Source organism: Perissodus microlepis, chromosome 11 (genome assembly GCF_051167445.1).
Source record: "Perissodus microlepis isolate ML-2025 ecotype Zambia chromosome 11, ASM5116744v1, whole genome shotgun sequence".
NCBI lineage: Eukaryota > Metazoa > Chordata > Actinopteri > Cichliformes > Cichlidae > Perissodus > Perissodus microlepis.
The window spans coordinates 9024209-9039150 of record NC_140471.1 but is presented as its reverse complement, the minus strand read 5'-3'; the positions used below and the strand labels follow the sequence as shown (position 1 = coordinate 9039150).

At 41.1% G+C, this 14942-nt stretch overlaps 2 protein-coding genes across 2 annotated transcripts; both read left to right on the top strand.

The window, feature by feature from the left end:
• Window positions 1-795: 795 nt before the first annotated feature.
• On the top strand, window positions 796-3682 carry pigv (phosphatidylinositol glycan anchor biosynthesis, class V). Its single transcript, XM_084944925.1, has 3 exons — window positions 796-1170; window positions 1338-2504; window positions 2595-3682. The coding sequence occupies exons 1-3, from the start codon at window positions 1108-1110 to the stop codon at window positions 2874-2876; spliced, it is 1512 nt and encodes a 503-aa protein (XP_084801051.1). The 5' UTR covers window positions 796-1107; the 3' UTR covers window positions 2877-3682.
• Window positions 3683-5016: 1334 nt separating this feature from the next.
• zdhhc18a (zDHHC palmitoyltransferase 18a) lies at window positions 5017-13480 on the top strand. Its single transcript, XM_084944209.1, has 9 exons — window positions 5017-5643; window positions 5732-5892; window positions 6199-6348; window positions 7856-7993; window positions 8082-8133; window positions 8644-8746; window positions 8857-8969; window positions 10048-10153; window positions 11744-13480. Exons 1-9 carry the CDS (start codon window positions 5411-5413, stop codon window positions 12080-12082), a joined length of 1395 nt encoding a protein of 464 aa, XP_084800335.1. The 5' UTR covers window positions 5017-5410; the 3' UTR covers window positions 12083-13480.
• Window positions 13481-14942: the final 1462 nt, after the last annotated feature.

The following is a 14942-nucleotide window of genomic DNA, read 5'->3' as shown; positions in this document are numbered from 1 at the left end:
AGTGGGGAAGATGAGTAAAACATTTTGTCAGATTATAGATTTTTACTAAACCTTTAGTCCCTGGGATATCTTAATATGAGATTAAGACATCACATCTCAGCACATCTCAGTTTTGCTACATGATGAATTTATACAATTACAAAAAGTTCTGGTAGCTCACTGTCCAGACTGTCCTGTATTCAGTTTTTGTTTAATCACAGAACTTTTTTTAAACTGAAATTTCTATAGTAGAGAGTGAAAAACAAGAACTTTTTGTGTTCTCTAGTAACTATTTTCGTATAATACAAATGGCTGTGAGGGAGGTCTTTATCAGCAGGAAAAGCTGTAAAACATGAAAATACAGCTGAAGGTCACAAAATGCATTCCTTTATATTTTATTTATTTTTATTATTTTTATTTTATAGTCTTTTAGTGGGCCGGATTAGATTCTTTGCAGGCCACCTTGGGCTCCCAGGCCTTCTATTTGACACCCCTGTGTTACTAGATTGTCTCATTGTACTTTATGAGGCTGCAAAACAAAAAGTTATGGGCTTTCTTTTACATGAACTTAATCAAAATAGTTTCAGGCCATCAAACCCAAATATCAGTGCAGTAAAACAAAATATTCAGAAATGTGTATGTCAATAAAAATCTTCTAAATCCTTATAATTCTATTTATGAAATGAAATGAAAGGGGAAAAAACTGCGTTTGTGGGCATAAACCAGTCCATGGGGCAGTATCGAGCGCCGTCTGCTGGAGCGGACATGTTAGCGATATTACCGCAACGATGCGAACTTTTATTTTGAAATAACGTTTGCCCTTACGCCGGAAGAGAAAAGTGCCATTCGAAAAGAAGCTGCAGGATGAGGATATGAGGACAAAGAGTTCAGCCGAGCGACAAACAAACGCCGCTCGAAGACCATAAAATATCATTTGTGTTTACTCTTTTCGTTTCCTAACTTCAACGCCAAACTTCTAAAAACTAATTCACCGACTACTTATTTTTCCGTTGTAGCTATGTTTTATAGAAAATATGCCGACTCCAGCAGTGAGAGTGTCGTATTGGCGGCAGAGCTGATGCCTGTCGTAACCGGCTTTCTCGGCTTTTGTGTGTCGCATCAGTGACTATGGATGTGAGAGCAGTTTTGGAGTTTGCCACAGTAACCAGGGGCCTCTCTCTGGTTCTGCAGGTAAGTTTGGCATCCTTAAAAGTCTCGAATGAACGAGTCATATTTGACAACAGGACGTTTCTACCTACAGGCTGTAGTGAAAGTCGCTGTATACTTTAAAAGCATACAGCTGACATGTGTATTTATCACGAATGTGTATTTTAATAATGATAAATGTTTCTTTTCAGGCTGTCTTGAACGCTGCTATCCCTGACCATGACGCCGATGCGTTCAGGCCCCCTCGGACAGAGGACTCCCTGTACTTGGACTCGATGGTGGAGTGGTTGTTTGGCGGCCTCTCTCACTGGGATGCTGAGCACTTCCTCTTCATTGCCGAGAGAGGATATCTTTACGAGCACAACTTTGCGTTTTTCCCCCTCTTCCCCGTCATCCTCCGGGGCCTGGCAGAGACGCTGCTGTGGCCCCTGAGCAGCTGGCTGAGTGTGCGGGGGCGGCTGCTGATTGCTGTGGCCCTGGGAAACAGCGCCCTCTTCCTGTTGAGCGCCGTCGCCTTGCATGCCCTCAGTAGAATAGTTCTCCAGGACAGGCGTCTTGCTCTGCTCTCCAGCCTGCTCTACTGCATCACACCCGCCAATGTTTTCATGACTGCTGGGTACTCGGAGAGCCTGTTTGCTGCTCTCACTTTCGGTGGTCTTTATCTCTTGGAGAAAGGATTCATCTTCCGAGCCTGCCTTGCCCTCAGCATAGCTACCGCAGCACGATCAAATGGCCTTGTCAACATAGGGTTTCTGCTGTATCTTCCATCACTGCATGCCATCTCCCAGATTCGTTTGTATCGCGCCACAACAAAAGGCCACAGTAAAGTCTTCCACTACATCTGGGTCATCATCTGTCTGCTGCTGACCTCCGTCTTGGGAACTGCAATTATTGCCCTACCCTTCTGTGCTTTCCAATACTATGGTTATAGGACGTTTTGCACACCATCCACCTCCTTGGAGAGCATTCCTCCTGCTCTCCTGTCAATAGCTGAACGGAAGGGCTACCGGGTTCCGGATGAAAACGGTCCACCACCCCTCTGGTGTATGAGACCCCTGCCCCTGCTTTATTCTCACATCCAGGATGTATATTGGGATGTGGGCTTCCTCCGTTATTTTGAGCTGAAGCAGATACCCAACTTTCTTCTGGCTCTTCCTATGGCCACCCTTGGAATAATTGCCTGTTATGCATACTTTCAAGCTAATCCAGAGCTGTGTGTGAGACTCGGCCTTTGGGACACAAGTGCAAACAAAGGGCTTGACAAACCCACTCCTGGATTCTTCAACCCTCGAGTGTTCGTGTATGTGGTGCATTCAGCAGTGCTGCTGGTTTTCGGGACATTGTGCATGCATGTGCAGGTAAGGAAGTTGTATAATGAGTGTCTTGCAAAATGTCTTGTTTGAAGCTATTCAAAGCCTCACCCCTCCTCTCTTAATCTGCCTTTGTAGGTACTAACCCGATTCATGGCCTCCTCGTCTCCTGTACCATTCTGGATAAGTGCTCACCTGCTCCTCCTCAATGAGCCACTCCTTCATCGAAGGAAAACATCAAACCCCAACGTGCAGCTGCATTCTAGAAATAGCTGCAAGCACACACCTCAGAATCCTATTGTTGCGCTCCTGCCACACTTAAAAGCCTGTTCTTCTACCACACAGAGCATCCTGGGATACTTCCTCTCTTACTGGCTACTGGGCCTTGCACTGCATTGCAATTTCTTGCCGTGGACTTGACTTAAGACATTGTTTCAAGCTCTTAATGCTAAAGTTCTGTGCAGGACTAGGCTGTAAAGTCAGTGTTTCAGCAGGGATCCTTTGGTATTTCAATAATAACCATTAATTGCAATAAAAGGACAGTGATTTTGTCAAAGAGATAATTGTACATATAATGCTACATTTTACATAATTAAACTCACACTTGACTAAAAACACAAAGCCAGCACAAAGTCCAAAAAGTTGTGTCTTACTGGAGTGACCTTGCCCGGTCCTGCACAGAGCTTTCTGTGACAAGATTACATTTTTAATGCCAGTTCTTGATCATGATACAATTGCCAGGTTTCATTTGCACATTTTAGTCAAATGTGTTTTTGTGTTCTTTGAGAACAAATGTAGAAAATAACTGAAATCTTAATGGACTCTAGTTGGGTGTAAATATTGGGAGACTACGGTTGTACGTGGGAGGGGAACACTTTTTATTTCATGTCCAGTTCTTCCTGAAGCCACTGCTCTTTGAAACCTCCAGCTTGTGTCTCGGGACTTGAGTGAGAATAAAAAAAACAAAACAGGAACCTTAATTTTTTTTCTTCATCTTTTATTTATTTATTTATTGTGTTAATGGTAATGGTTCTTTCACGAGGCATTGATGTAAAATGTCCATAATGTGCAATTTTATTTTAAAGAACATTGTTGCCAAAGTTGTGTTAACATGTCAGATAACACGCGATAAATCTAAACAAGGATGACATTTGTGCTGAAGACCTTTTCTTTCATGTAAAAGTTTTAAATTCTTTACTGTCGTGCAAAGTAAACTCATGAAACAACTTGGTGCAGAATTGCTACACTTATTTTTATGGAAAAATCTTTACTAACACCACCAACTCAACTGAACCCTGACAGTTATCTTTATATAGTTTCCATTCAGTGCAGCCTGACAGCTATTATTCAGCATATGCCACAAGTGAACAATGGATTTCTGTTATTTTAGGCCACTGACACTGTGATACACCTAGAATCACTGTCTAGCTGTGGTGTAAAGAGACTAATTCAAAAGGAAAGGAAATATAAGTGCACAGGTGAGAGTCTTGTCAGATTACATTACCCCACTACTGTAGTAAAGCTAAAGGACGTGGATGAGGAACATCAGTTTTCATGTAATGCTGTAGCGAGTGGAGCTACGATTTCTTGTTCTTTAAACAGAATTGAATACGAGCTATAAATGTGACTGATCATGCTGACCTCTTTCTGAGGAAAGATGACAGAATATGACATGAGAGCTAAAAGAAGATGAAAAAAATGGAAACACTGAATAACATCACAGCTGAAATGACAGAGCAGGTGTACAACTATTTGAAGCAATATGTTTTTTAATCTGTCAACTATCAAGACATCCTGTTGACAACTGCAATCAGGTGAGATACTAAAATAGGCTATAACCTATTTTCTCCAGAAAATATGAGGTCAGGCAGAAGTGTTCATGGACTATGATCACAGATCACATTGTGACCTGTAGTGAGAGTAGGGAGCAAGTAGAGGAGAGCCTGGAGAGGTGGAGGTATGCTCTGGAGAGGGGAGAAATTAAAGTCAGTAGAAGCAAGACAGAATATGTGTGTGTGAATGAGAAGGAGACAAGTAGGAAGGAAAACATATAAAGAGTAGAGATAACGAAAGTAGTTAGATAAAGTTAGAGAGGCAGGGCAGAGAAAGGATAGTAGGGGTGGTGGATATACTGGACAAAGGATGTTGAAGATGGAGCTGCTAGGCAGAAGGGCACGAGGAAGATCACAGAGAAGATTTGTGGATCTAGAAGGGCATAATGAGGTGATTAGAGGGTGTTAAGGATAAGACAGGGTGAAATGGAGGCACTAAAGGAAGATGATTTGCTTTTTTTTGTTAAATACAATTTTCTTTCATTAACCCAATCACAAACACATTGAAACAAAAATGTCATATTTTAAACAAATGTTTGTTTAAACAAATTATGCAACATTTTTTTAATGTTATTTTCGGCACGGGTATAAATTAGTATAGAGAAAACACAGCCTGTGTCAATAAAAACAGATTATCATCGCGCCTGCCACTGATCTTCCTGTCATCTCCGTGTAGAGTAGACGCGTTTTCCCCATCATCAGGACGTACGTGATGACGTTATGATGACGCGATGACGTACGGTAGCTGACTGTGAAAGAAAAAGGAACTCCCGTGAAGACGGTGGAGTGGAAGCTCCTCTGTGAGGGTTGAATTTTTAATAAAGGCTAGTTAATTCGACAGCATGAGCAGTCATTTTTCTGTTTGGCTTTAATTTAACTACCAAACATGGTAGTTAACCCCGCGCCAACCTGGGGGTTGATTCGGACTGTGAACTACGGAGAAGAATGCCTTTGTTGGTACGCTAGCTAGTGTTAGCTTTCATGATGGGAAAGTAAGAAGCAAAATATAAAGTTACACTGACTGACCCTTGAGAGGACTGTCGTTTTTTAAAAGAAGAAACACGACGAGAAAAGAGAGGTCTGTCTCTGTGTGCCTTTAGCTACCTCCGAACCGCTTACACGATGAAGAACTGCGAGTACCAGCAGATAGATCCACGGGCACTGTCGGTGACCCCGCTGTCGGCGCAGAATCTCGGGGAGAAGAAGGCGCAGTCGCCCCGGAGGAAATGGGAAGTGTTCCCCGGGAAGAACAGGTTTTTCTGCGACGGGCGACTCATTCTTTCCCGACAGAGCGGTGTCCTTCCTCTGACAATGGGCCTTATTGTTGTCACCTGTGGCCTTTTCTTTGCATTTGAGTGAGTCGAAATGTACGTGTTTGTTTTCGAGGGTGTCTTGTGACGTCTGAGTTTATACCCCCCTTTTTATGTGAATATACATTTATAGTTGCCCGTTCCTAGTGAAGCACCTGACCATCTTCATACCTGTGATCGGCGGGGTGCTTTTTGTGTTTGTGGTCATCTCCCTGCTGAGAACCAGCTTTACCGATCCAGGCATTTTACCCAGAGCCACTCCAGATGAAGCTGCAGACATAGAGCGGCAGATAGGTGAGGCATATGTAGTTCCAGCTTACTCACTGTGGGACAGATGGAATGAAAGAGCTTTTCCATCTGTGTGTGTGTGTGTGTGTGTGTGTGTGGGGTGGGGTGGGGTGGGGTGTCTGAGGGACATGTTTGTTGCTGAGCTGCAGACCTAAGCTGATTACTCTGGGTCATGGTTGAAGAGCACAAAGGCCTGGTATAGTCTGATTTCTACTGACTTCCCCATTTTTATGAAGTTACTTGGTTGAGCTGTTTTGCTGAAATGCAAGCACCTTAAAGAAGTGTCTCCCCCTTGTACATGTCTATTTTAAGATACCTCAGGATCCTCTACATACCGCCCTCCTCCGCGGACCAAGGAGATCCTCATCAACCAGCAGGTGGTAAAGCTCAAATACTGCTTCACCTGTAAGATGTTCCGCCCTCCTCGCACCTCCCACTGCAGCCTGTGCGACAACTGTGTGGGTGAGAATAAACTTACACATGGAATCCCAAATCCATCTATCTTAAGTGCAAAGTGCAATATTGCTATTATATCCAGTGCCTACCTATGCCATTCTTAAAGCTGCTTTTATCAGGATTATTACTCATTTATTTATGATTGAATAGAACACATTATTTTTTTATGACAGTTTCATTCTAATAGTATGACTGTTTATGTTTGCCTCTATGCTTGTGCTTACAATGATAATGAAGCTTATCTTAGTGGGGAACACTAATGTTAAATATCAGAATGATAATATATTTCCTTGAGCGTGTTCCAACATTACACTTACAATGGACTGAAACCTCAAATTTACCAAGAGCCTACAAAAAAAAGAAGTGAAACCCATAAACACATGACCTGACATTTGTTTTTTAAAGTAACCAAATCAGTTTAGCCATATATGCAGGATCTATGTAGTTAGTTGAAAGTGGGTGGTTAGCATTTGGTCATTATTTTAGTAAAATAAACAGTTTGATAGTAGTAACTGTTACTTCTCCATGTATGCCATAAAGAAAAGCTCACAAATCTGCCTCATGAGCTGTAGGTTTTTGCCAGGCAGTGGTTTTAAATCAGAATTTATTCCTAACAAACTCTCAGGGAGTACATAATTAAATAATAATTTTTGTTTCTTCAAAGGTTACTGTATTTTCAGTCCTAAATTTCAGTACGCTTCCCCTGACATTGTTTACTTTGCTCCCTGTGAAGGGATTGTACCACTACGATGGCGCTTTATTGTGAAAGGTTGGAAAGATTATTAGTTTGATTGGGTTTTCTACATTTTTACTTAAACTTTTGAAATCACTTATACACACATTGAGGAAGTTGGGAGTTTTGTTCCTCATTTCTTAGGATACAACCTAAATGCGTGACTTTTTCTGTGTCTTATGCCTTCTATGTTTCCGTACAGACCTGCTGGGAAACACTGCTGACACCACTTTTCTTGGAAAACCTTTTTTTTTTTTTTTTTTAGTTTTTTTTTTTAGTTTGAAAATGATAAAGCTCAGACAGCCAAGATTGCTGCCTGATTAAGTTTTATCAGTCATTAAATATGGGTAAATGTAACACTTAGGCTCATACAGCTTTTATCACTTTACTGTTCTTTTCCATAATGCTCCTGGTTTGCTCTTATATGTTGCTGTATTTGCTCTGAGATGAGTCCAGGTTTGTGTTTTCTGCTGCTGTGAATGCTTCGTGGTGACGTTTTACCTTGAGTAACAAGTCCACCTCTTTGTCTGTCCCAGCTAAGAAACCTCTGGTGTTACTTTTTGCCACTGTGTTGATCATTTTGTAGTTTTTTTCTTTTTTGTTTTTTTTAACCAGCCCTCTCGCTCTCTGCTTCCACTTTACATGAATGGGCGTGTGATGTGTGAATGCAGATAGAAATCCTGTAAAAGATCCACTAGATTGATCCACAGAGATTTGTAGTGTGTCACTGAAATTAATGACTGTAACTTTATGCCTTCTTTGCTTTCTTTTCCCCTCCAGAACGATTTGATCACCACTGTCCATGGGTGGGAAACTGTGTGGGAAAACGCAATTACCGCTTTTTCTACAGCTTCATCATCTCCCTGTCTTTTCTCACGTCTTTTATATTTGGCTGTGTCATCACACACATCACCCTGCGTAAGTACTTAAACACATTTAGTATCTGTCACGTTACCAGCAAAGACTTTAACATGCCTCTGTCTCTGATGTTGATATTTCTCTCCAGGTTCTCAAGAAGGTAAAAGCCTCGTTCAAGCCATTGAAGAGAGCCCTGCAAGATATCCTTTGTGTGTCACTCTGCTGTGTTAGACAGTCGAGGCACTTCCCGGTGCTCCTCAGCTTATGCCCACCCTTAATAGGATAAGAGTGTTAGAGGTGCTTTTAGTGTGATTGCTGTCTATTAGTAAGTTTGCTGCCTCATGTCTCGTGAGACAATTATAGACGTAACCATTAGTCACAGTCACAGATGACTGTGGACTGATTTCCACATGCTGTGTATTACATATAAGACATTATGTTATTGCCCGAAACATTTCTGTGTCTAAATAAGAGACATACCTAGCATGTTTTTCTGTAAAGACTGACTTATATACTTATAGTAGCTAAGGTATTTGGGATATTTAGATTATTTTGAAGGGAAAAATGCTCAACACAGATTTGAATGTAGCAGTGGGAAGATATTTTCAATTTACAGACATGCATGAATGACAGTTGTTTATCTTTAAACATCATGGATCTTTGGTTACCATTTCAACAACTGATATTATACCTTGACTTTCTTTGTGCACTGTGGTGGAGTTGGTGATTTGTTTCTTCTCCATCTGGTCTATTTTGGGCCTCTCAGGCTTTCACACCTACTTAGTAGCTTCTAATCTCACCACAAATGAAGATGTGAGTAGTGCTATTCTGACGTGGCAAAGCTGAATTCACGATTGTTTGATTTTTGTTAAAATACACATAAAATGCTGAAAACTGGAGCTCACAGCTTACTTGTCATGCAGATAAAGGGATCCTGGTCAAGTAAAAGGGGTGCAGAGGAGTCTGAAAACCCATACACTTATAACAGCATTATAACTAACTGCTGCGTAACGTTATGCGGCCCCATGCCTCCGAGGTGAGTAAAGACGTCCTCCTCATCACTTCACACATTTTCATCAAGTTCACCCTTGTGTCTCACTAATCACCTTAACAACTCGCAGTCTAGAAACACAAAGCGGCCTCTGACCTTTTTGATGCTTTAGGTCATATTAAGATTTGGTACCCCGCCGTTGGCTGCATGGATAACCCTCCAAACTTGCCCTCTGATTAGCAGATGTCTTGTTGTATTCCAGGGAACATGTTCATTCACATCTCGTTTAATATCTGTATGTGCTAATTTAGAGCAGCTTCTGCTACTATAAAATGTGTTTTCATCTTGACATGACTACCTCTTGCTGTGTTTTGGTAGATGGAGAGTTCACTGGACACACTGTTTGTTTAGCCTGTTGATGCAAATATCTAACAGTCTGTATGGTTTACAGAGAATGGTCCCAAAAAAGAGAAAAATTTACAGTGAGCAGCAGTCCTGTGGGTGAAAATGCCTTGGTGATGCTAGCGGAGAATAGCCAGACTGCTTAAAGCTAGGAAAGCAATAGTAACTCAAATAGTCACGGAGTTTAAGCAGAAGAGCGTCTCTGAACACATAAAACGTTGAACCTGACACAGCAGCAAAAAACCACACGGGTTGCTGCTTCTGTCAGCTAAAAACAGGAAGCTGAAGTTCACAGAAGTTCAATATTGAACAATAAAAGACTGGAAAAATGTAATCTGCTCCGATGAGTCTTGAATTCTGTTGCAACATTTAGATGGTAGGGTCAGAATTTGGTGTAAACAGCATGAATGCATGGATCCATCCTGCCAACCATTACACCAGTGGCATCGAGGCTTCATCCTGCCAATAGTGTAATGGTTTAAAGCAGATTCAGCAGTGACTCTATGACTGAGTGTTCCAAGTCACTGTAAAGATTCTGACCATAAGTCATTGTATTAGTTCAGGCCATTTTTGTATATCTTGCTTTGAATACAGTGGCAGCATGGTGTCTTGTAGTTGTGCATTGTTGCAGCTGTATCATTGCAGAGACTTGAACGGTGTTAAAGTACACATGCAGTTTACACCCTGATGGATCATAACAATCTTGTGTTCTGGTTTCCAGTCTGATCGACAGAAGAGGTTTCCTTCCTCCGGATGAGCCGATCCCTGCTGCTTCTGCCTCAGATATAGATCTGCCCCCCTTCAGGGCCAAGAACGATGCAAACATGGTAGGGATTAAAAACCTTGTGATCCCTCCCAAATACTGACTGTCCCATAGTTCCCAATGTGTTGCTCCTCCATCCTTTAAACTTCCAGCTATGGTTCCTCAAATGCAAAGTGGCCAGAGCTGCGCTTTTTATTGTTGCCAGAGAGAAGCTGTATCCATTTAGTTTTTTTTATTTGAACCGTTACAGGGCTTTTAACGGCAGCTTCACTAGAGCTCAGTTTTAATGGTTCAGAACTGACCCACAACACAGAGCCAGACAGTCACTGCAGAACTGATTAAGGAAACTAAGAAGAAACTAAATCGAAAACTCACCAGTGAAGTTTCTTTTAACTGTTTGGCATCATGACCAGTTAACTATGCGTTAAAATCACCACTGAGTCCTGTGGATGTACATAACGGTTAATTTGTGCTGTTTACACTAAACACCTTAATATGTGGTTATTTTTGCCAGAGAATTCAACATGTTGTTTTGTCTGCTGCAAGTCTGGTTTTATGCTGTAATGACAGTTGATGGACAGAATTGCTGCTTTCTTTTAGTGTGTTGGGTAAATCGTGCCTTGAATATATTTGTGTATTATCTTATCAAATGCAGTTTATTAGCCATAATCTTAAAAGAATTTCTATTTTTTGCACTCATACAATAACAGTTTTGTTTTTTGTGTATTTAAATAAACAGTATTTTTGTATTTTGAGATTTGTTTACTTTTTATTTTGTGCCTGTCTGAGTTTTTTTCTTTGGGAATGAGGGGGTTGTGTTGTCCTTCTGAATGAACACGTGTATATTTACGCCTGTAACTTTACTTTCTATATAAAAGCGTTAACACTCAGTGTTGTACTGTATCCACCCTGCCAGGAGGAGAACTGTCAGGACTTTTCTTTGTCCTGCACAGCCTGAAGGTCACTGCTGCATATAGATGGTCGATGGTAAGACTAGGGTTGAACCTTAAACCACTCCCATCATCTCTTCACTTGCCTCCGCTGTGTGCCTCCGTCCTTCACATTACAGTTGCAGTTCTGTTTGCTGTAGCTGCCATCTCTGTGGTTTTTAATATAAAGCTAAACAGGAGCAGATATTGTTACTGGTTTGTGGTGATGGTGTGAATAATATTTGTGAATATGCATGCTTCACTACCATTCATTAACATTTGCTTGACTCACCCACCTCTTAACAGTTGATTTTCTTTCCTCTTTGCCATGAGATGCATGGAGACGCAGTCGAATACAAGTCTGCATAATCTTTACCCGCCTCCTTTTTGCTCCCTATTCAAGCCAGAAGAAAAGACAGGAAGCAGCTTCTCCGTGCACATCTATAAACCTTTTGCCATATTTGGCTGCCTTCTAATTGCATTTTCTGCATCGAACTCACGTCCTCCAAGCTTCTCCATCTTATCACAGCGCTGCCATCAGAGCTCCCATTGCTTTCACTTTTCTTATGACTTCCAAACTAATTCCTTAAATCAGATTGCAGAATTTTGTGTACACGCCTGTCCTGTTTTTACTCTCATGCCATTCGCAGCTTGGCTTCTTTTAACAAACTTTGCTCCTGCCTTTTTCTGATTTTTGCTTTCTTTTTTTCTTCTTCTTCACGCAGTGCACTCAGAGCACAAAGGATGTGCTGGAGAGGGTGGTCCACTCCTCAGACTTTCCTGTCCTTTGCTCCCCCGGGACCCCAAAGACTACCCCTCAGGTCCTGAATGTTTCTAACCGCGCAGCCCCAACCTCAGAGCCTTCGCCGTCTGTTGGCTGCACACAGCAGCAAGCTCGCCAGCCAGCGGCCACTGCATGCCCCCCGTTCAGCCGAAGCAACAAGAGGGACTCGCTGCACTCGATCAACCCAGCCTTCCGTCTGGCTTCTCCTTCACCCACGCTTAGCCACACCACACTGATATTAGGGGATGCACCCGACACTGGCTTTAATCCACTGCACTGAGCGGACTTGTCCGGCTGCACTGCTCATCGCTGGTCTGGCTATAACCTCTTTCGTTGTGGTGGTCATGATGCATGTTGCGATTTGTTTCGTCAAGACGTCATTGTGAGGAGTTGTGGATTAAGTTGCACCACCAGTGTCACACTGTATGTGTCCTTCAGAATTTAAGTAATTCTTAGTAACACTTGGAAGCACAATATAGAGATATTTTTTTAAACACCTTTTTTTTAAGATGCCCAGAACATGCCTCCACAACCTCAGCAGAACCTCAGTGTTTAAGTTCCTGCTATTATCTTATGCAAACGGGTATGAAAATCTGGGTTTACGTACATTTCAACTGTGGATGCAAGAAGTTTGGACTTGCCGACCTGGTATGCTCGGGATAGCGAGCCATTTCAGGATTATTTATTAACTATATCAGGATTATCAACTCAAGAGTTGGCCTTATGTCTGATTCGGTTATGTCCTGTCATTTCCTGTCTAGATGTACATGATCGCAGTGTAATCAGGCGGTTTAGCAGTTTGGAGATAAATTAATAATCCGAGCGTGAAGGATGGGCAAGGTACAATTTAGTTGTTTTTTTTTAATGTCTTTATTTCAGGGGTTTTGTTGTATTTATTATTTACCTCTGCACGTCTTGCATATCAGAAATGACATTTTTCTGGAGGTTTGTCATGTTTATATGGACAGCTAAATTCAACCTGGGCAAGGTGGGGTAGATTTGTTTGGGTTTTACCAGGAAATAGCTTCCACATATTATTTTTTTATTCTTCAGTCTGTTACTCATACTTTAGACATCAAAGTATTTAAATCAAATTTGCTGCTTCCTACCAGGATATGGGTAGTGCCATTTATCACTCTTTTTAGTGTTACTGTGATCTGCTGGGCTGCTTTAGGGACGGGTGAGCATCTGTTCAGTCTTTGCTTAAGAGCAGGAAGACTGTGTATTACTGCAGGCACTATTTTGGCAGAACGATGTTTGGATGGATGGATGAGACCTCTTTCGTGTCTGTGACCTTCGTCCACATTGACAGGATGAAACCTGCTCCCCTTTCTGTGATGGTGGAGAACAATTTATTTAAAAGAAGGCGGCAGGAGCTTTGTGCCACTAGAGGGCACCACATGAGTACAACAGTTTGAGTGAAACGATTAGGGAGGGGAAAAGGCTTTTCTGTGTGTTATTTAATCATTTTGTAACTGAGCTTTGGAGCTGTATGTAGGTTGTGAGTTTGTGAAGAACTACATCGCCATAGTGGGTCATTCATTTATCAAATATCAGTATCAAGACTCATAGGTAGAGTAGACGACTACAAGCAGCGCTTGTATGAACAAACGTTTGTATTTTGTATGGTGTAGCAGTGAAACTGTAACATTTGATCAATAAATATCATCAGACTTGGTGACTGGGACTCCTTTTTTTTTTTTCTTTTTCCCCGTCTTCAGTTAAAAAGAAAACCTTCTACACAATAACATTACAATAGCTTTAAATAAGCTAATGTCAAAATCTAATCTAAAAGCAGGTTCATTCTTTCATTCACTCGGTTAGTGTGATCAGACAGCCAGATATGCAGTAATAAAAAGCATGTGTGAGGTGTGTTTATCAGAAACACAGCATGTACAACAGCTGACACAGTCCTGCAGTGAAAGGGATTGGGGTTTTTTGCGTTGGTTTTTTTTTTTTTATTGCTCATATGATAACAGAGTTCTAGAGATGTGATAACACAGAGGTGAATGTACTGGTTAAATGAGGAAAAAAATCAGACATGGATAACATACTACACTGTCTGGGGAAACAAACATGATGTCTGTACTCAGTCTATCTGAGCTAAAACTCCCACCCACCAAATCTATATCAAATATTTAAACTGCAGCCACGAAGTGGATGGTCATAAAATCCCCCAAGTGCTAAGAAGAAAGTGTTTGTTTGTTTCAGTTTTTCATGCATTTAAAGAAACTATTTTGTCTGCAATTATTAAAACCGAAATATAAAATTTAAGAAAAATTTCTTGATGGCTATAAATGTATTCACAATGGATTGACAGTGACAGCCGAGGCCAGAGACTGACAGCACTCAGCTGCCACTGCTGTGCAGATGAGTGCAAATGTTGCTCTGTATACACATGCACATATATTTATATACATACCTATGTGTGTGTATAAATATATGTATATACAGTGTGTGTGACAATTAGTGCTTTCCTGTTTAACCCTTTATGTAGCAAGGAACTGCACGCGATAAGTTGACTTAGAGACTAATGAGACTTTTTGTCACAAAGTAAAAAACAAAAGCTTGTACTATTTGCTGGTAACATCCTCAGGCAGAAAATTTGAATTTCCAATCAGCGATCACCCTGCAAAGACTTTGGGGTGAAGTAGAAGTGACGAGTTTAAAAACAGTAATTTTATTTAGGTTTGGGTAAAATTTCAGTGTTTAACAAAGAGAAAAGCATGAAATAATGGGGAGAAATAACAGACTCAATGCATAAAATCATGCTTAAGCACTAACTGGATCGAGATAAAGGATTTCATACAAATTACAGACTGTTGCAAAACTGAACAACATATTTGCAGTGAAATATGATAGTTTAAATGGATTTCTTGGGTTGTTTATATACAGTTAAAATATTACCTCATTTGACTTGAAGGGAATTTGGCATGGCAGTACAACAACCTGTATCTTAAGTGGACTTAAAGCAGATGGTCAGACTTGTGGCTCAGTGTCATGCGGGTGGAGAAAGTTAAAGAATCACAGCCTCAGCAGCTGGGTTGCATTTTGACCACAGACCTCGTGGCGTAGAGGACTGAAAATTGTTTGCAGAAGATGAAAAAATTAAATCAGCATTTGGAAATAATGTTTAACAA